The sequence below is a fragment of the Pungitius pungitius genome, chromosome 4, assembly GCF_949316345.1.
Source record: "Pungitius pungitius chromosome 4, fPunPun2.1, whole genome shotgun sequence".
Lineage (NCBI taxonomy): Eukaryota > Metazoa > Chordata > Actinopteri > Perciformes > Gasterosteidae > Pungitius > Pungitius pungitius.
Genome location: NC_084903.1, coordinates 10,110,062 through 10,129,612, shown reverse-complemented (window position 1 = coordinate 10,129,612; position 19,551 = coordinate 10,110,062). Strand labels below are relative to the sequence as shown.

Sequence of the window (19,551 nt, the reverse complement as noted above, 5' to 3'; positions counted from 1 at the left end):
GTACAGATGTGTTGGTTTTCTTCTTGCACATGAAGGTCACTTTAATCTTTTTCCCCGCCACCTCAATACTACAACATATCTGCAGCCTGGTCTGTTTTTACTAATATCCATGATTATTCTTTGATCAACAAACAGAAATTAAGAAATGTGAAATTGAGACACAGATATATAGTAGTTTCATGTTTATTAAAATGGGACGGATTTACAGTTTGTACACCATCCACAGTGGCATTGATTTAGAAAGCAACAAACAAGTACAAATGCAGTATATACATATAATTATAAAATACAATAGTATTTTTTTTACACAAATGTAATGTTTGAAATTTAAAGTCATGGTTAGGAGGCCTTTCAAGCAAGCTACACCAAAACTGTTGATTTGTGCATCAGATGTGAATTCCCACCATGGAAAGTGAGTCAAGTCAACAGAATCTACAACATTCAGATCTCCATGTTAGAAAAATAGTCCCATGTTTGCACAGAGTTCCCTCACAGAGATGTGTTGCAGTTATAGAAGGCTAGCATAGATATCACAGGCATCGGAGAAACAAACACAACAGTATAGAGGTTTAGTTGTTGTCAAATGGTCAAAATCAATCTGAGTGAGCATCTTTAGCAAGAAGCTGACAGTGGCACACTTCTAGGATGAGAGACAGGTGTTGGATGAGAGATAGGAGGAGAGAGGATTTAAGCAGCGTTACAGAACCATGTTTTTCCATTTCTGTTATGAAATATTTTTAGCAAAGCTTCCCATCAAGCTCACATTTGGGGATATGTCCCTGATTGTTGCATGTCAACACAATTGCTGCACTTTGTATAGCTACTCATACCAGACTTTTGGAAAGCACTAAAGGACAAACCGGTGGTCCGTCAATTTAAGGAGTTCTACATGAAATAACTATTTTGAGAAAGATGTCATGATGTGGGAATTAAAGATAAAACTCTGGCTGTTATGAGAGCTAAGGTGTTGTTCCTGGAAATGCAATTTAATAAAAAAAAAGCAAGGCTTATGGTGCAATGCAATATAATGCCTTTTTCTGACAGATATTGGCCAAGCTTGTTAGGAATGCCATGCTCTTTTTCCATATATACTGGAAACTGGAAGGTTTTCATGCTAGTCCTATACACTGTCAAAATATCTTTCTACTGTTGCCTCATATTATAATTGCAACCTGAAGGAAGCACTTATTTTTATTAAACCACAATTTAAAAAGGGTATTTAAGGGCATTTAGAATAGTGATAACAAATACAGTAATATTTTTTTCCATCATGTTCCAACTGTAGTTTATTTTAAACATTTTACACATTGATGCCAGCTTGTGGTAAAATACTTCTACAGCCAAGTTACTCATGTCTCACAATGTGTTAACTTTGAAAGAAAACACCCAAGTTCAAATTGAAAATGGCCTGAGCGCCCGTCCTGATGTCAAATTGTATTACGAAATTAAAATAAACTACATTGGCCCTCCAACTATAAATTAAATTGCCACTAAATGCCATTTGTTTTGTGTCAACAGGATTAAAAATTCAAAAATTCAAAGAAAAATTGGAAGTTTTAGAGTCAGCGTGATTGGTCCTTGATGCAGTTTGAGGATTGAATCCCCAGGTACAGAGGAGCAATGTGGGACTTCATGTAGTGTCTTACACCGATATTGCTCCACAGACAACAGTTTCCAGCTGCGAAAAATAAGTTTGGATCAAAATGTTGAACTGAATTGCTGTGAGTAAAACATTCTGTGCCCTGATGGCCGAGGGGAAACTAAAGCAGCAGTGAGTGCACATCCCACAGAGTAAAAGACAGACAAATAACGACTCATATTCCATCAGTAATGATGAATATTTGTAGTATTTCACATTAAAGCCCAACATCGCAATGTGCAAGTTAGGACAATATAAATACAATAGCCGTATGAGGAGGTGATGAGATCAGAACTGTAAGTTGTATTACGTTGCATGCTTTGACAATATTTGCAGCAGGTCTCGAATATGTGTTCATTAGCTCAAGCAGTTTCTCAAGTTCTGGTTTAAAAACTGTTGAAGCAGAGGTGATGATCGGCACAACCCATTTAAAAAAAGCATAGGAGCCTGTCTCTAAATAAATTCTCTGTTGGTAAATGGGGTAACGGGGGCCGGATGTGACTAAGCTGTCGTTTCTTAATCCTGCTTCAAGCCTGGCAGTGACATGCGTCGATGGTGACACGATCAATAGAGGAAAGCTCCAAATTTGTCATTTCACACCTGCCATTAAAACACGTCTTCAGTAACCACTTGAAATCGCAACTCACTTCACTGCTTCATGTGCAAATTATCACCACCTAAATCAGGGAGGAAGCAATGCAAATGCACCGTGTCCAGATTGTAAGTTGCAAAAAATAGAGTCATCATCTTACAAGCCAGTGCAGCCCCGATAGTGGAATAACTTGCAGTCTGTGTGTTCTCATCAGCTCCCTTAGCACACCACTATGGCAAAGGGTGTTGTGGGCTTTTTGTTCTCCCCATAGTCCTCAGTCCCCACAAGCGGGTCCTGCTTTTGTTTGGTGCCAAAAGTATCACGTGTGGTTACTGCTATTAGTTAACTGTCTCTTTGTGGGAGAGTCTCTTACTCTCTGGGCCACACAGTGGGTGTGGACAGGCACTCCACCTGGCAGACACACCACGTCTGGCTCACTGAAGGTGTTGTGGCAGAGGTGGCATCCTTTCTTCTCTGACACAAAGATTGGTTTCTTACGGTCTTTCAACTGAGGAGAGAAATGCAACAAAAAACAGGAAAAATTAATCATCTTACATATGATGCAACTATATTAAGTTCAGTTATTATTTCATTGCTTTATTCAATTTAAGAAGATTTGAGAGAGTTTTTAGAAGAGGTAGACATTTATGTTGATATTGTCAGTATTACTGCGACAACTTTTGTGAAACCAATACTCCCTTTGCTTCAATAACAAACATCTGATAAATGATGGTGTCCTACCACGTAACACAACTCACTAAAGTATAGTAGTCGGAGGAAGAAGAAAGTATTTGCTCATCTCAATAATTTGTTGAAGTAATGTTTTTGAGTCGTGTCATGCGTTCCTCACCCTGTCATGCAGCAGTTGAAGGTTTTCAGAGTGCGCCAGCCCCACAGCAATCTGGGAGGTGCGGCTGGCGTGCACACTGGCCCTGATGGCCCGACCCAGGAAGGGCCGCAGCAGCTGGAGCGACCAGCCCTCAGGGAGCATGCGCAGGACGCGCACGGCATCAAACACCTCGCCGTGCCGATTCAGGAGGTCCACTGCTGCCATCGCCAGCTCTCCACTTCCTGCTGGAGCCTGGGGTTTACCCGCGGGGTTTCCGTCGAGGTAAATCCCCAAGAGCAGGTGGAATAGCTGCTGTCGGTACGCCAAATCCCGACTAGCAGAGGCCCACACACAGTAGGCCTCTGCAGACGGGAAGTCTCTGAGCTCGTGCACCAATAGATGCAGCGCTTTATCGTGCTCCTCCAGCCTCCCATGTAGTGTGGCACGCTCCAGCAGCAGTTGTTCACAGTTCTCCATCTTACCTGAACAGAGCAGGAGAACTTGAAACATTAAGAGTCAAGAACCTGAATTTTGATCTCCATGTTTGAGTAAAATATCAAAATGTAGTTCCAACCTCCGACTCACCCAAAAGAGACTTTGCATGGTAAAGGTTGGACCCCCTGAGCAGCGCCTGGAGCATCTCTCTTGAGCTGGAGATCTTCTCTTTGTCTGTTGGTGACATCGACAACAGGGACAAGACCTTCTCCAGGTACAACATGGCCAGGTGAGTGTGGAACTTCTCCTTCTGTATCCACAAACAGAGAGACTTCACGTTAACATTGAGTGCAAATTTCTGAATTCTGCTTGATTGAGGAGCATTTTTCAGATTTGTTTTTTTAAATGGTCTTAAAACTAAATGAAAGAAAAACATCACAAAGAATGTCAATTTTTGAGGTTGAAATCTACTGACGGAGGAGTGTCCAAGTACATCGGTCAGTGGTTTTAATGGCTAGCTTTTCAGTGGGAATCTGAAATGGAGCAATGCTCTAATTGGATTTGTCTTTTGCTTCTTAAAACCAGTTAAAAAAAACCTGTCTCTGGTTGTTTTCTTGTGTACTTAGGTGGCAGACTTCTTAGGAGAAGCCAGAGAGAAACTGTAGGTGCAAATACACATAGAAAGGGCTCCCAGGTCAGGATTTCAGGAGAAAGTTAAAAAAAAAACCTGCTAAATACTGCCCTGTGAGGAGCTATATTTTCTAGGATGGGTTCAATAGTGAGTTTGTTGCAGTCCATGTAACTGTATTGTTAAAGAGTAACTTAATTCAGGACACTTCAACGGTAAAGGCCACTTGTTGACATCATTATCTGAATGAGTCTCCCGGTTCTCTCTCACCACAAAGGCTTTTCATTGTACCTTTATCTGTCTCTCTAGCACCAGGTACTCCAGGTAGAGAAGCAGCGCCTGGCTGTGCTCTCCCAGGTAAGAGATTACATCATCAGGCTTGAGTTGTGGAAGCTCTTTACTGGCAGGCCTCTTGGTAAAGATGTGCACACCCATCTATGGACAAAAAAAGAAAGAAAAAACCATATGACGTAAAATGAAGGAGAAAGAATGCAGAATATGAAGATACGCCATGCAATGATGGAGAGGTATGCAGGCATATGAGGGAGGTCAATACGAACTTATTATAGCGGTCTTTCCTTCCATCGTAAATGTTTTAAGCACTTCAATCAATGCAATGAGCATTGTGGGAAATTTTGACTCGCTTTAAACTATAAAAAAGGTTAATTAAAATTGTGTTGTGTTTATATGTTATTTTTCACATAATTGTAGGGTTTTATCCTTCTAATAAGTCCTTTAGTCCATTTGCAGTTATTTTTTGTTACTCAACAGGTTTTTTTATTGAAACAATGATTGAAATTTAGAAGAAAGACAAATTCGTTCCCCGGGTTTACAATTGAACCAGCATCTTCTTGAGAGAACAGTTGGAATTGTTTATATAATTTGAAGTTCTGGTAACCTACGGTGGGATCCTTCCGTAAGGCCCAGTCTGCGTACTTCCACACAAGGTCCAGGGTGGAGCAGGAGCAGAGAACGTCCACAATGTACTCGTAAAGGTCAGACCTGGTGGAGTCCTGCAGATCCCCATCTGCAACCCGAATCCACAGCTGACAGAAAAAATAAAAAGGCGATATGAAAATTCCTCAAAGATTTGTGTTGGTGCCAATGCTTTGGTGACAAAATTAAGGAGTTTGTACTTGAAGTGCTGCTGAATCCTGACCGTTACAGCGATAGAGCAGACCAAGTGCGAAATATCTACGGGAAGGTGGAAAAGACAAAATGAAGCAAAACATCGGCTTTTTTTTTACAATGTACCGTATTTTCGCAACTATAAGGCGCACCTTCAATGAATTGCCTATTTTAGAAATATTTTCCTATATAGGGCGCACCGGATTATAAGGCGCATAGAATAGAAGATACTGCAGTAAAACGTTTGACTGGGGCTGCGTTATGCATCCACTAGATCGGGCTGTGCTAAATCAAACGTTATTAAGCGTTCACTCCCATGGTAACGTTGTTCAAACGTTAATGTGGATATTAACAATATCTCTGAACCTCCAACTTTCGTTCTTGATTAATGAAAACATTCTTGGCAAATGCTTTCGTGCATCTTGCACCTAGAGGCAGCGCTCGAACAGACGGTGGCGCCTCGCGGACCGTCAGCTCGATCCCGACATCCAACTACGAGCTTTTTAACTACAGCAGCTTTAATTTACGCTATTGGAGCTGGAATTACCGCGGCTGCTAGCACCAGACTTTCCCTCCAATGGATCCTCGTTAACCAGTATGAATCAACCAATTGATCCATATATATGGCGCTCCGGATTATAAGGCGCACCGTCGTTTTTAAATACCAAATTTGTGCGCCTTATAGTCGCGAAAATACGGTATTTAAATTGGCACAACTAAACTAGACACGGTATTAAAGCTTTACAAGGCTGGTAACCAACAGTGTGTATTTACCAAACAAAGCCCTCCCTCATTCTGTCTCTATAAAAATTAAATTGATTCACAAAGGGTCACTAGCTGTAAGAATTTGACACCATCAAATAGAGAGAAACAATTTAACATTTAAGGCTCCTGAAAACATGAAATGTGTTTATGAAAAATACTTTAAAAAGCCTTGGCCCAAAACCCAAACTGACAGTATACCGACTTGTTATATTTCTCCAGCCATGGGACGCTGTCTGCTAGCAGGCAGGCGTTGTCTGAAGCCAGCAGGTCTAGGAGGCTGTCATGATCCTGTTCAGCATACAGCTTCAGCAGCGCCGTGTCCACGTCCTCTCCACAGCCGTTAGCCGTCTCTGTGCTTCGTACCTACATTTAAAAATAACAAAAAAAATGATGTAATATATATAGAAACTGCTGCAACATTTGTGAATAAATCAATTTCTTTGACTCTGTTCACCTCTCCCAGATAACTGATGAGGAATTTCTTGCAGCGCAGCACTTTGTCCTGGTCGCCCTGTGCCAAGTGGTTGAGATCTGCAAACTCATGGAGGGGCGGGTGGCAGCGTGTGAACGGAGAGGAAGCTGGCAGCAGCAGCGGGTAAAGAGATATCAACTCCCGCACGTCCAGCTGGCCCTTCCTACAAATATAAAAAGGTAGCAAAAGAAATGCACAAAGCGATCAAGAGCTAAAAGCCAAAGACTAGAGGACGGAGACAAGATTGGAATGCAAACGACACCTCGTAGCTGCACAACATTTCTTTTAATATCAATCATTTCAAAAGAGTGGTCAAATATTAGTTACTTTGTTGACAGTTAACAAACAAAGTAACACCAAACGCTTACCTGAAGTGTTCTTTTGCTTCTAGAAACTGAAGTTGGCCAAACTGGATGAAACCGGCCTGCTGCAGGATTCTTTTATGCAAAATCTATAGATGCAGACAGAATATACGAGGTGCTTTGTGTTTAGTCGAGAAACATCCTGACAATGATGCAATAGTTTATGTTCAAATATGTGTAAGTTATCAAGTTATCACAGACTTTGGACAAATTAACACAATTCAGCTATTTATTTAAAAACAAACATGTCTGTTACCTGGAACTTTTCTTTGGGAATATTTTGCTGCGCTCCCTCTGTGAGGAGGAGCGCCTCCTCCACTCTGTGACCGGCCAGTAGGTCCTGGATCTGTCTCTCCAGGGGCAGCGGCACCAGGATATACACGGCCTTAGTGGAAGCCAGAATGACCTTTCCTAAAGACACACACACACTCAGGACTTCAACACTCGCACACAGCCACAAATGTGATTTGTATTTTGTATATGTTTTTTGGTATACAACAGACTAGTTATTTTCCTAATTCTGCGATCTACACTTTCAAAACTTCTCTAGCTCTGCGGGGAGATAACTGCGTCTGTAACGTTTCTCTTGCTTATCAGTTGTTGAACTGAACTATCTGTAACAGGAAGCTCATGCTTCAGATTCATTGGGACTCCCTAAAAGACCACCTAAAAAAGGTTTTAGAATTACGGTCCATCCGGCCAAGGCTGAGACTCATTCCTTACCTAGGCTACTGAATAACAGACACGTTTCCCCAATTCCTTTTTTTACACATCCATGGGCAACAAGGAAGCTTAATGGCATGCGATTTACACAGTACAATAATATTAATGGAAATAAAAATGGCAAGTAACTATAATGTCTGACATTAGAGAAGCACTTTCGTTAACAAAATTAAAATTAAAATTAAAAACCTCAGCTGTGGGCATTAAAAAAAGAGCAATTGACAGCTCGGCCGGACAGCTTAAGTCTGCACAAATAAACTCAGATACTCACTGGTCATTACGGTTACAATACACACACATAAACGAATGAAAAAAAGTTTAATAAGAGTTTTAATATTACAAATAATGAGTACACATGCAGGAGGCAGGACGCTTGGCAGGATGTATTGACTTGCTTTCAACTATAAAAACTGTTGTTTGTTATTTTCACATAATTGTATTGATTTATCCTTCTAATAACGAGTCCTTTAGTCTATTTGCAGTTTTAATTCTTGTTAAACTGGCTTTTTTATTGAAACTATTATTAAAAATTTAGAAGACAGAATGACCATTGACTGCATTGCAGCCTAAATAAAATCAGGGAAAATGCATGAACAGCAATCAAAAATTCACTGCCATAATATATCTATCTATTGATAAATATTGGGTTCCATGACATACGTTAAAAATGCGTGGGAAAGCAATATGTAAAGATACCTTCAAAGTCTTGCAGAATGTGTCCATCCCTGAATGAAAGGGTTTGTTTTAGCTGTTGGTCCAACATGCTGTGGATGGTGATGAAGCTTTCGTCCAAAGCAACCACGTACGGAAAACACACAGCGGCACCAATCACGCTCTCTGACCAGTTGACTGGAGCCCGCTGAGACACCCCTTCTGCATTGGCAAACATTCCTGTGAAAGGAAGGGGACCATTTTAGACAAATAGCAGATAAACCGAACTAGTTCATCGAGCACTCGAGTCAAGAAATTCTAATAGAGCAATTGGAAAAATAAATGCTGTATATAAAAACAAGTTAGGAATTGCAACCACTGTGTGGAGAAGTAACAACATTTTGAATACAGCAGTGGTTCAATTTAGTATATTCTTCACTCATCAAGGTAAAAGACGATGGATCATCAATAGATTGAATAAGACCAACAAATACGTATTGAGTAAATTAATTTATGGACATTTGTGCCACCACTACTTCCCAGCAGTATAAGAAAAACAACTCATAATATACCCAATCAATAAACACGATCTGGACATTGATAAATGGCGAAATATGTACCAATTAACAATCAAATATCATAGATTAAAAGGTCATCTTGAATGTAGACGTGTCCATTCTGAGTGAAATGCACACCTTTTTATATCCGAAGAAACCAAATTCAGTGGCAACGGTACTGAACAGGTACTTACCCAGACCACCAGGTGCTGCTAAGAGGAACTCCTCCCTGCCGATCCGCTTCACAATAGGTGTCCTCCTTTCACTGTTGTAAGGGAAGAGGTCTTGGGAGGCTCCTGTGTTGTAGTTCAGAATCATGTACTGTGTAGCAAGGGCCACGCACAAGAAGTAACCATCAACACTGACGGCACAGGGCTGCTCAGGGGTGGTCACCTCTTTGACCAGCTGCACTCTGTCCTCATGCACCATGTAGATCTGCACCGTACGGCGCTTGGAGGAAAGCACACCCATTTCCACACAGAACGGGTCGCCGTTTACAGGGTTTTCGTTGATGCAGAATGCGGTCACACCTCGGATCTTGGCTCCACCTCCTGCCGCCGAGGGCACGGTCTCCAGAGTCACCATGTCAACCAGGAACACTATTCCATCACAAAGCACTATCAGACGCTCCAAAGCGGAGGCGGCACGCAGCTCAGCAACTGGTTTCTTGAGGCCCAGATATTTGTGCAGGAGCTTCTGAGCAGAGTAACTCAGTTTCCCTTTGGGGGAAGTGACCTCGTCGAGCAGGAAGTGGTGGATGAAGCAGTCATTGGTGCCCAAGTACAGGTGTTTTCCACAGCATTCGATGCACTCGATGTTGATGCGAGCCTTGTCGCCCATGAGGAGATCTCGCTCCACAGCGGGGACAAGCTCAAAAGCCTTCACACTCATCTCAGCCAAGGCATCTACACTAGAGGATGCAAAAAAGATAGACATCATCAAATCAATCTGTAAATCTGCATACAATTCAAACCCTTATACTGACCATATAGTGCTAAATATTAATTATACAGAAATAACAGGGACAGGCGTGTCCCTAGTTCACAGGGGACGTGATTTTGGTTAATTGGACTGATTCACCTTGGATGAACCACAAACAGGAGTAGAAATTAAAAATCCCATTGTTTATATCTACAAGATATATGGTGTTTCTGTTGCAAAACATTATCCTGGATTCTAAGTAAAAAAAGCAGATATCTTCGGATATTTCATAGATCAGAGAAATCATTGACAGTAACTGTGTCTGTCTAGTCATGTTCTCTCCTCAAGGGTTGGGCACTTTGAGTTGGTGATACGTTTATAAAAATACTACTTATGGCCGAGCTCCCAAAGTCATATATGTAAATAGCAATATCAATATGAATGAGAGTCTGTATTCTTAGACATAAATGTTGAAGCTACCTTTAAGTCTGCCCTGTTTCGGTTACTTCGCTCCTTCCCAGGTATTGTTAGCTCATATATATCCTTTGAAAAAACCATCGAGTAATGTCGTGAAGCTAAGTAAGTCTTATTTCTTGACTCGTATTCATGTTGAGTCAAGTTTTAGTTCATTTTCAACAATTGTTGAGATCATTAACCAACATACTCTCCCATTGAAAAGTAGTGACAGCTGAAGACATTAACGCTAGCTTGCTAAAGGCTACACCCAGTAGCTAACGTTAGCTCAACAATGTGACCTGGTTAACACTGGCCGACTGGTGGTAGAACCATTTACTCGTAGTAGAAGGTATGTGGGTCTGCGAAGAACTCGTGTTCAGATTTAAATTGCTTATACTTGTTAGCTTCTGGGTCAGCTAGCTAAGCTACCGTTAGCTTGAATAGACCAGTAATGCCAATGCTAACAAGCTAATCCCACTGAGATATTAGATTTCCAATGTGGTCATAGAAAGCAGTCACTGCTCATATGTCTCACGAAGCGAATATCCGAAGGAAAGGGGCATTGTTTCCAACCGGCCTCCTCTTTCTTGAGATGATGCTCTGTCAAAGACTCTGCGCACTAACTCACACCCTAGTTTCTCTGTCGGCGCAAGCATACTTACCGCTGCAGACAGCGCACAGGACGGCAGGCCGCTTCACCACTAGCAGGCGAGCCTCACTACTCTAGAAACAACCGCCAAGACATATATGTACTTTCTAACATTAATATGGCCATGGTGCTCGGGTCGGCACCATACCAACAAGTGGTAAATAAAGCTTGAATGGTAGCGTTAGGTCTCCCTTTTCCAGTATATTAAACGCCACCCATTTGCACGAAACTCCTGCTGGTTGCAGGTGATATTAGGATGCGTTAAAGAACCAGAACAAAGTTGTTAGCTTTCTTAACACATTTTGTACTGACCTAATATAACGTGTATATGTGTTGCAAGAGCAGATATTAGATAGTGCTGAGGCCAGACATATTTCACAAGAGACACTTTGTTGACACTACATGTGCGTTAAACAACAGTATTGATTGTATCCCACAAGGGAGGTGCTGGTATTGTATGTACTAACTCACAGAAATAGCTCACTATGACACTTAATGGGAAAAAACAACATTGATTTTAATCCACCTGTAGTTTCCCTGGCATGTCTGTTTTTAAAATTCTGTTTTTTTTTAAAAACTGTTACTGACGCTGAAAGTTCAAATTGTGATGAACGCACCTCGGCCGCTTTTCACCCAGGATGCACCTGTTCAACTGAACTGTCCAAGAAAAGCCATTTTGTTGTGCTAGCTAGCTAGTTTAGTGGGTAAAGAAAGACACATTTAATATGGGTCTGTTATATCAACGATAACTATGTCGCTTTTACGCGCGCGTATGCTTCTGCCAAATGCAATAATAGAACTGTTTGAAATCTGTAAGTAGTCGAGGCTGGCGGGGACTAGCCTCAAAAAGCTAAAGCTAGTGTTGTGGTGAAGACGAGAGCTGTTAGCTAAAGTGTGCTGCAGTTTCAGATAACACACTGTTAGCTAGCTATCTGTTTACTGACTAGTTATGTTTTCTTATTGATCAACCCAACGTTAGTCAGCGTTTATCGGTACCTGTGTATTACATACAGCGAGACTGCCTGTCCTGTCTGCCAAAGACCAACCGGCCCAACAGTTTGTGTCGCTGACAGTAAATAAACAGGCGAGTGAAACAATCTAACGTTGCAGTAACTTGGACCATACCGCGTTAAGCCCACGCGCTAATCTGATAATGGCAGAAGACACCCGACAGGACAAGAGAGCCAGCTTCTCCGCTATAACGGAGCACAACACCAACGGGATGGCCAGGACCTCCGCCGTGGCCTCAAGCAAAAGTGGCGCTTCAAAGAAATTAGTGATCAAAAATTTCAAAGGTAACGTTGATGTCTGATCGTTTTCCTACTCGTTATTAAACTGCATCAGTTTCAGCGATTTTTCTGAATAAGACTGATGAGTTAACTGGGACATTATCCTGTTATAAAAGTTGATTTGTTGACCCCACACCTTACTGATCATTAGCACATGTCAGCTCCAAACTGGGCTTTTGTTTGTAATCGCAGCGTTGCGTCATGGCGAGTTAGCTGTTTTTTTGCTCCATGATGCATTGATTTAATGAGGCGTGATGATTTAAATGGTGTTCACAACTTGTTTTTCTTGTCTTAATCAAACACATTTGGTTCAGTAGCCTACTTACTGGCGGATAACACTGTATGTACGCACCACATCGCTGGGTAACACTTTTTTCCATTTCACGGATTCGGTGTTCATACATAAGATTATAAGTTTATAGTGTTCAACAGGTAATTGATTTTTGATTTCTGGCAAATCTAGAATCCTAAATTAATATAAATGAACATCTTCCTAAAGTTACCAAAGCAATGTTATTCCAATATGATCATGTAATTAAGATTGTGTTGTATCTCTTTGTATTTGTAACTCTGATATATTAATTAATTCCCATTGCAGATGTTTGTGAGGAGTAAATAAAAAAATGACATTTAGTCACTTATTTCTTTTTTTCACAACATACAGACTCCATTAGAAAAATGGCACTGCAGCATAAACTATAAGAACTGATTGTTTCCAAATCTCAACCTATGTTCTTTACAATTGCTGATATTGTTTGATTTGCATTCATGAGTTCGGCTGTATTACCCAATGTGTATGAATTAACATTTTTTTTTCTTTTTGTAACAGACAGGCCAAAATTAGCCGAGAACTATACCGAGGACACATGGCTGAAGCTACGAGATGCAGTCAGTGCCATCCAGAACAGCACCTCCATCAAGTACAATCTGGAGGAGCTCTATCAGGTTAGCTGATTTCTCCAGAACAATTTGGATGTAATCTATCACATTGTGCACAGCATCTCTCCTTTCATGAGTTATAATGTGTTAAAACAGCAGTCTAATCCTAGTAAACCAAGTCTCTCTCTCTCTGTCTCTCTCTCTCTCTCTCAGGCGGTAGAAAACCTCTGTTCGTATAAAGTCTCCCCCACGCTATACAAGCAGCTACGGCAGGTCTGTGAAGATCATGTGCAGGCCCAGATCAAACAGTTCAGAGAATATCCTTTTTTTTGCAACACCACGTTATCAGGAACATCAGCTGTGTATAGGATGTTGTTGTATTACCTTCAACTGAATCTTGCCTTTACTCACATCGAGGAGCCCATTGATGATAGCGAGAGAAGGCAGGTTTTCCAGTTTGTCCTCGGTCGTGGAACTGCCCTGGGTGGAAAAATAACGACAACAACAAAAAATATATATCACTTTTTTTTAAATTGCACATTCTTTCGGGGGGGGGGGGGGCTGTTAAAATGGTTGGGGTAACACTGCAGCTTTAAACTTCATTTTTAGAAATCCTGTGTCTCTTGTCTTGTCTTGCCTCAAATTATACACAATTGAATTGTTTAACTTTTTTCATTTCCCCAAGTTGCTTAATAGATGTCTTTATACTCTATGGACTTGTACATAGATGTATTTGTTCTAAAATGACCCGGTACATTCAAGAAAATTGGTTTTATTTTATTCATGCTTCCTAGTCAAACTGTCATGTACGGTCAGTCACGTTTTTGGTTCAGTGACATAATTGATTGAAAGATTCTTCCTTAACTTTGAGCTCACAGAGTCTTTGGACAATCTTTCCTTCCTCAAGCGAATGAATCGCTGCTGGCAGGATCACTGCAGGCAAACGGTAAGTGTGACGTTTGACATGTATGCACATCAAATGTTCACTTGTACAAGGATTTCCTTTAAACCTGTTTTTTTTGTCCTTCTCTCTTTATAGATAATGATCCGAAGTATCTTTCTCTTCCTGGATCGTACCTATGTGCTTCAGAACTCCCTCCTCCCGTCCATCTGGTAAAGTTACAGTTTATACCTTGCTGTGTTTGTTAAGGTGTACTTGCACTAGGATGCTGATGTTGTAATTGCGTTGCAGGGACACTGGATTGGAATTGTTTCGTACCCACATTGTGAGTGACACTGCGGTTCAGAAGCGCACAGTGGATGGCATCTTGGAGCAGATTGAACTCGAGCGAAATGGAGAGACAGTAGACCGTAGTCTGATCAGAAGCCTTCTGGGCATGCTGTCAGACCTGCAGGTACCTGATCACTTGTTTATTAATGTGCTGAGCTGACCAGTAGTAAATAGTCTGAGGATTTGTCTGTTGACGTCGGTCTAACTTATGTTAAGGTGTACAAAGAGTCTTTTGAAGAGAGATTTCTGATTGAGACCAATCGCCTGTATGCAGCAGAGGGACAGCGACTGACGCAAGAGAGAGATGTGAGACTATTAATCCTTCTATCATCAGTTACCAGTTGTACATTGATGTCCTGCTCATCTATATCTGTATTGATGTGTGTTTGTGTCCAGGTGCCTGAGTACCTGCACCATGTGGCTCATCGGCTAGAAGAGGAGAATGATCGCATCATGAGCTACCTCGACCAGAGCACTCAGTAATTGGTTTTTAATTGTTGTTATGGTATTGTGACGTATAACGGACAAAGTGAATAAAATGAGCGCCTCCCCTCGGAGCTGTAAACCTAGGGGAAACTGTAAATAAATAAATCTTTGTAGTACTATAATATACTATTCAAGGGTAAGCATGCAGAGCCATGCCATCAGTTTCAAATCAATGATAAAACAATAACATTTGGTTTTGTCATAAGCAGGCATGAATGCCAAAAAAGTCCACTTCTAAATATAAAATGAATTGAGCTTCTCGAGCTTCTGGTTTTAGTGTTTTCCTTGAATCCTTTCATGTCTACGTCAACAAGTTGAGAGGAAAGAAAAGGGGGTTTTCAATAGCTAGATACATCAGTAGCAAAGAAAAACAGCATGTTCTGCTCTGCATTAATCTTTAAAATATAGTTTTGAATAACGTGTTTATTGCTCATCCTTTCATTTGCAGTAATTACTTTTATTTATGATACAAGTCACCTAAATTGCGCTTTATGATGGACCCCAACAGCCATGAATAATCAAGGTGATGGTATACTTGTGTGGATGTACATCCTACTCTCACTGCTGTAAAAGGTTAGCCTACTGTATACAAATGAACATGGCTTCAGTTTACCAAGTAATCAATGGTAATGAAAAGGACGTGCAAAAACAACACATCGTTTCATGTTTATTACTACGTTCCCGACTTGCTGCATCCAGGGTCCAGATGCGCTAGGCTTGCATAAATCTTATTCTCAACTACATTTAAGTTCCCTATTGTATGCTTTTGCAAGTCAAAATAGACACAGCTTAACTTCCCATGATAAGTTTCCGAAAATTTACCAGAAATGTTCCTTTGCATTAAGGTCATGAAGGGAGATTGAAGGCGTTTTCTTGAATAAAGGACGGATATAGATGGGTCCATTCCATCGTTTGCAGACATTTCCTCATTTCTTGTCATTATTTTGCAGGAAACCCCTTATCAACTGTGTGGAGAAACAGCTTTTAGGAGAACACATTACTGCTATGCTACAAAAAGGTATGTCTGGATAAAATACATTTAATTAGTGCTCAAGTATTTGTTTGTTTGCGCCGACATGTACTACATTTGTGAAATCAATTTCTTTATACTGTGCCAGCATGTTGATTCCACTGTAGTAGTTTTTCAGGCTGTAGTTTGTGGTGTCCTTGATTTGGTTTCCATTACATTGCAAGGTCTGAGGACCCTGCTGGATGAGAATCGAGTGACTGAGCTTGGCCTCCTCTACCAGCTCTTCAGCAAGGTGAAGGGAGGACTCCCCACTCTGCTGCAGTTCTGGAGAGATTACATTAAGGTATAAACACAGCTCAATCAACATATGCACACAACACAAAGCGTTAAGACAAAGGTGTCTGACATTGCCAAACCTTTCTCTGGTTGCAGTCCTTCGGTGGGGAGATCGTATGCACTCCAGAGAAAGACAAGGACATGGTGCAGGACCTGCTGGACTTTAAGGACAAGATGGACAACGTGGCACAGATGTGCTTCACGCGGAGTGAAGGGTTCATCAATGCCATGAAAGAGGCCTTTGAGACCTTTATCAACAAGAGGCCCAACAAACCGGCTGAACTCATCGGTGAGTCAGGCAAACGTACGGCTCGCCATGGCGGTTGTGCTCAGTCAGACACGAAACCATTTGTAATGTGGCTTTAGTTCCTTTCAGCATGTGATAACAGCTCTCTTGGTTACCCACCCCCTGCCCTCTATCCAGCTAAATATGTGGATTCAAAGTTAAGAGCAGGGAACAAAGAGGCCACGGAGGAGGAGCTGGAGAGAATCCTGGACAAGATAATGATCATCTTCCGCTTCATACACGGTCAGTGGTGCTGATTACGGTCTATGTGGCGTGTGTCAAGTGTTCCCAACCAGTGTGTGTCGCCAGTTGCACTCTGCTGAGGCCTGTTGTCGTCTGCTTCCAGGGAAAGATGTGTTTGAAGCTTTTTATAAGAAGGACTTGGCCAAGCGTCTGCTGGTCGGTAAGAGCGCGTCTGTTGACGCTGAAAAGTCGATGCTCTCCAAGCTCAAACATGGTGGGTCCAAAGTCTTCTATGTTGAGTTAGTAAATCCATTCATTGCATTAATTACAATCCTAAGTAGTAAAAGTTGAAAACAATCTGAGGTGGTCTCTCTCGGGCGTTCATGTGAGGCGAGTGTGTAATATTTTGTGTGTTTGACTCCCTCCAGAATGCGGAGCAGCATTTACCAGTAAACTAGAGGGGATGTTTAAGGACATGGAACTATCCAAAGATATCATGATCCAGTTCAAACAGGTACTTTCAGTCTCTGCGTTAAAATATGGATGCCATGTTTACAGTATTTGGATACAATCCACTGTGCTGTGATCTAATGGGCGGCCTCCTCAGTACATCTATGCGTATCTCTTCTCAGTATATCCAGAACCAGAGCGGGCCAAGCAACATAGAACTTACTGTCAACATCCTCACCATGGGCTACTGGCCTTCGTACATACCCATGGAGGTCCACTTGCCCCCAGAGGTAAGCATTATGCTTCAGACTTTTTTTAAGCATAATTCTCTTTTGTTCAAACAATAATAATTTGTTGATTTATTTATTTAGTCTGCTGTTTTGTACGTTGGTGGATTTATTGAAAAAAACATTATCGAGAGTAAAAGTTTGGATTGAAAGTGTTGATTGTCGTCTTCCTGATGAACTCTTATCATAAACGTATCCTTAACAGACCGCGATATGGCCAAGCAAGAACATTTGTACGGAACATTTGAACAGCAAAGCAGTTCAAAGTGCTTCACATAAAACCATTAAAAGCATCAAAACATAAGGCAAAAGAACAGGCAGTCGCAAGCAGAAAAGTCTTCAGTCTTCCTGGGAGTTTGTTCCCGATATGTGGAGCAGAAAAACGGGCCGCTGATTATCTATGTTTGGTTCTGACTCTGAAGACAAAGGAGACGCGTCGCAGACGCCGTGAGCGGGTCGGACGGGTCGTAAGGTAGTACAGGTACACATTTCAACCTCTTTTATGTTTTGGTAGATGGTAAAACTCCAGGAGGTCTTCAAGCTGTTCTACTTGGGGAAGCACAGTGGGAGGAAGCTGCAGTGGCAACCCACCCTGGGCCATGCTGTGCTAAAGGCAGAGTTCAAAGAGGTGAGAGCACGCTGCATCCTAACGAGAGAGAGAGGGAAACATTGAGGATATGGAGTCATTGTAGACTATTTTATCCTGCAGGGCAAGAAGGAGCTGCAGGTCTCTCTGTTCCAGACGCTTGTGCTGCTGATGTTCAATGAGGGAGAAGAATTCAGCATGGATGAGATTCGCGCTGCCACTGGCATAGGTTAGACACGTCTTTGAATATGTAGTACAACGCCTCTTTTGTCAAAGAGGTACGTCCTGTATCACAATCCATCCCTTTTTTTCTCTCTCTCTCTCTCTCTCTCTCTCCTGCACAGAGGAGGAAGAGCTCAGGCGCACGCTGCAGTCGCTGGCCTGCGGAAAAGCACGCGTCCTCAACAAGAATCCTCGGGGAAAAGACGTGGAAGACGGAGACCGTTTCAATTTCAACAATGATTTTAAACACAAACTGTTCCGTATAAAGATCAACCAGATCCAGATGAAGGAAACGGTAAACATACTGCCACATGTCTTTCTCTCCTGACCCACTTTGTCATTTGCAAAAGGTTTGTTGCTGACCATTTTAAAACACATTTTCCTTACAGGTAGAGGAACAGGTAAGCACCACAGAGCGTGTGTTTCAAGACAGGCAGTACCAGATCGATGCCGCTGTGGTGCGCATCATGAAGATGAGGAAGACCCTCAGTCACAACCTTCTGGTATCAGAGCTCTACAACCAGCTAAAGTTCCCTGTAAAGGTGATGTCCTATTCTCACTATTTAGATTTTCTTCAAACACACACACGCACTCAGAGCTCATCACCATCTGTCCGACTTGCTTCCCTCTCTACAGCCGGGTGATCTGAAGAAGCGGATCGAGTCGCTCATAGACAGAGACTACATGGAACGTGACAAGGAGACTCCCAACCAGTACCACTATGTTGCCTGAAGGGATACCACTGTAACCGCCATGCTTTCCTCAAAGCAAGCGTGCAGCTGGCCCCCTAAAACAGCATTACAGCCCTTCAGACACCAGACTCTCCTCTGGTGCCTGTCTTTTCCCTCCATCCACACTCCTGGACGCAGCGTCCAGATGCCACAGAGCTCCAGAGAGATGAGCAAGACGCTCTGCGTTGTCTTTATAGGGTGGCGCGGGTTCTTGATGGACTTACAAAACTGCTAATGCAAAACTCAAATGAAAAATAACTAGCACTTTCCTGTTATTAGTTTTTTTCCTCCTTGGAATCTGGATTTTATTTCTTTCTCCACAACGTTGTTCTAAAATCACTTATTTTCTACCGTAGTTGGTTTGTTTGAGTTTTAAGAATTTCTTTCGGTTTTTTTTTTCTTTTTGTTCAAGGCGTTCACTTTGAATGGTTGCATAAACTGCTGAGTGTGATCCCCATTGGTTGGTTAATTGATTGGGCAGAGAAACAGCTGCTGAAGAGATTAAGAGCAGGATGAAGTGGGCCAGATGTGTCTGGGTTGGAGTGGGAGGGGGGGTTCATTGCTTGTAACACAGAAGCTAATTGACTGGCCGGCACGCCACTTGGGTATTTCTTTGGGTATCTTGTATGTTTTGACCAAAATGTCCAATGTCATGTGCTGACGGTTTTTTGTAGATCAGATTGTATTCTATGTAAGAGTGAGAAAAGTGAACCTGAATAAATGGATATTTAATGATTCAATGAATTATTTGTAGATAAACAGCTAGATTTTTTTTATTTTTTTTTATATATAAACAGGTCTGCTCTGT

At 41.7% G+C, this 19,551-nt stretch overlaps 2 protein-coding genes across 5 annotated transcripts; one reads left to right on the top strand and one right to left on the bottom strand.

Moving 5' to 3' along the window:
- Positions 1 to 167: 167 nt before the first annotated feature.
- tgfbrap1 (transforming growth factor, beta receptor associated protein 1) lies at positions 168 to 11,204 on the bottom strand. Of its 4 annotated transcripts, none has more exons than XM_037455371.2 (13): positions 10,821 to 11,204; positions 8,976 to 9,686; positions 8,270 to 8,464; positions 7,107 to 7,261; positions 6,857 to 6,939; positions 6,471 to 6,651; positions 6,219 to 6,379; positions 5,260 to 5,317; positions 5,026 to 5,169; positions 4,415 to 4,558; positions 3,646 to 3,805; positions 3,082 to 3,542; positions 168 to 2,739 (listed from the first exon to the last, which is right to left on the bottom strand). In XM_037455371.2, the coding sequence occupies exons 2-13, from the start codon at positions 9,670 to 9,672 to the stop codon at positions 2,551 to 2,553; spliced, it is 2,628 nt and encodes an 875-aa protein (XP_037311268.2). In that variant the 5' UTR covers positions 9,673 to 9,686; positions 10,821 to 11,204; the 3' UTR covers positions 168 to 2,550. The 4 variants fall into 4 exon arrangements, with proteins under 4 accessions (XP_037311268.2, XP_037311258.2, XP_037311277.2 ...); XM_037455361.2 differs by having other exon boundaries at positions 8,976 to 9,691; positions 10,821 to 11,203; XM_037455380.2 differs by lacking the exon at positions 10,821 to 11,204 and adding an exon at positions 10,183 to 10,803 and having other exon boundaries at positions 8,976 to 9,691.
- Positions 11,205 to 11,440: 236 nt separating this feature from the next.
- cul4a (cullin 4A) lies at positions 11,441 to 19,478 on the top strand. Its single transcript, XM_062561722.1, has 20 exons — positions 11,441 to 12,102; positions 12,926 to 13,041; positions 13,189 to 13,293; positions 13,853 to 13,921; positions 14,015 to 14,088; positions 14,168 to 14,330; positions 14,423 to 14,512; positions 14,603 to 14,685; positions 15,643 to 15,710; positions 15,887 to 16,005; positions 16,095 to 16,287; positions 16,423 to 16,527; positions 16,631 to 16,741; positions 16,896 to 16,981; positions 17,100 to 17,207; positions 17,719 to 17,832; positions 17,914 to 18,019; positions 18,135 to 18,307; positions 18,402 to 18,554; positions 18,649 to 19,478. The coding sequence occupies exons 1-20, from the start codon at positions 11,961 to 11,963 to the stop codon at positions 18,742 to 18,744; spliced, it is 2,274 nt and encodes a 757-aa protein (XP_062417706.1). The 5' UTR covers positions 11,441 to 11,960; the 3' UTR covers positions 18,745 to 19,478.
- The last annotated feature ends 73 nt before the right edge of the window (positions 19,479 to 19,551 follow it).

What these genes read in the sequence shown, in the direction of transcription:
- tgfbrap1 (XM_062561721.1), bottom strand. Translation starts at nt 9,720, where the DNA reads ATGATGTCTATCTTTTTTGCATCCTCTAGTGTAGATGCCTTGGCTGAG. An exon ending in TGGCTGGAGAAATATAACAA is followed by an intron (nt 5,318 to 6,218) that starts GTCGGTATACTG and finishes ACCTTCCCGTAG; the next exon opens with ATATTTCGCACTTGGTCTGC. An exon ending in CCTTACGGAAGGATCCCACC is followed by an intron (nt 4,559 to 5,025) that starts GTAGGTTACCAG and finishes TTTTGTCCATAG; the next exon opens with ATGGGTGTGCACATCTTTAC.
- cul4a (XM_062561722.1), top strand. Translation starts at nt 11,961, where the DNA reads ATGGCAGAAGACACCCGACAGGACAAGAGAGCCAGCTTCTCCGCTATA. An exon ending in ATCTGGAGGAGCTCTATCAG is followed by an intron (nt 13,042 to 13,188) that starts GTTAGCTGATTT and finishes TCTCTCTCTCAG; the next exon opens with GCGGTAGAAAACCTCTGTTC. An exon ending in AGATCAAACAGTTCAGAGAA is followed by an intron (nt 13,294 to 13,852) that starts TATCCTTTTTTT and finishes TTTGAGCTCACA; the next exon opens with GAGTCTTTGGACAATCTTTC.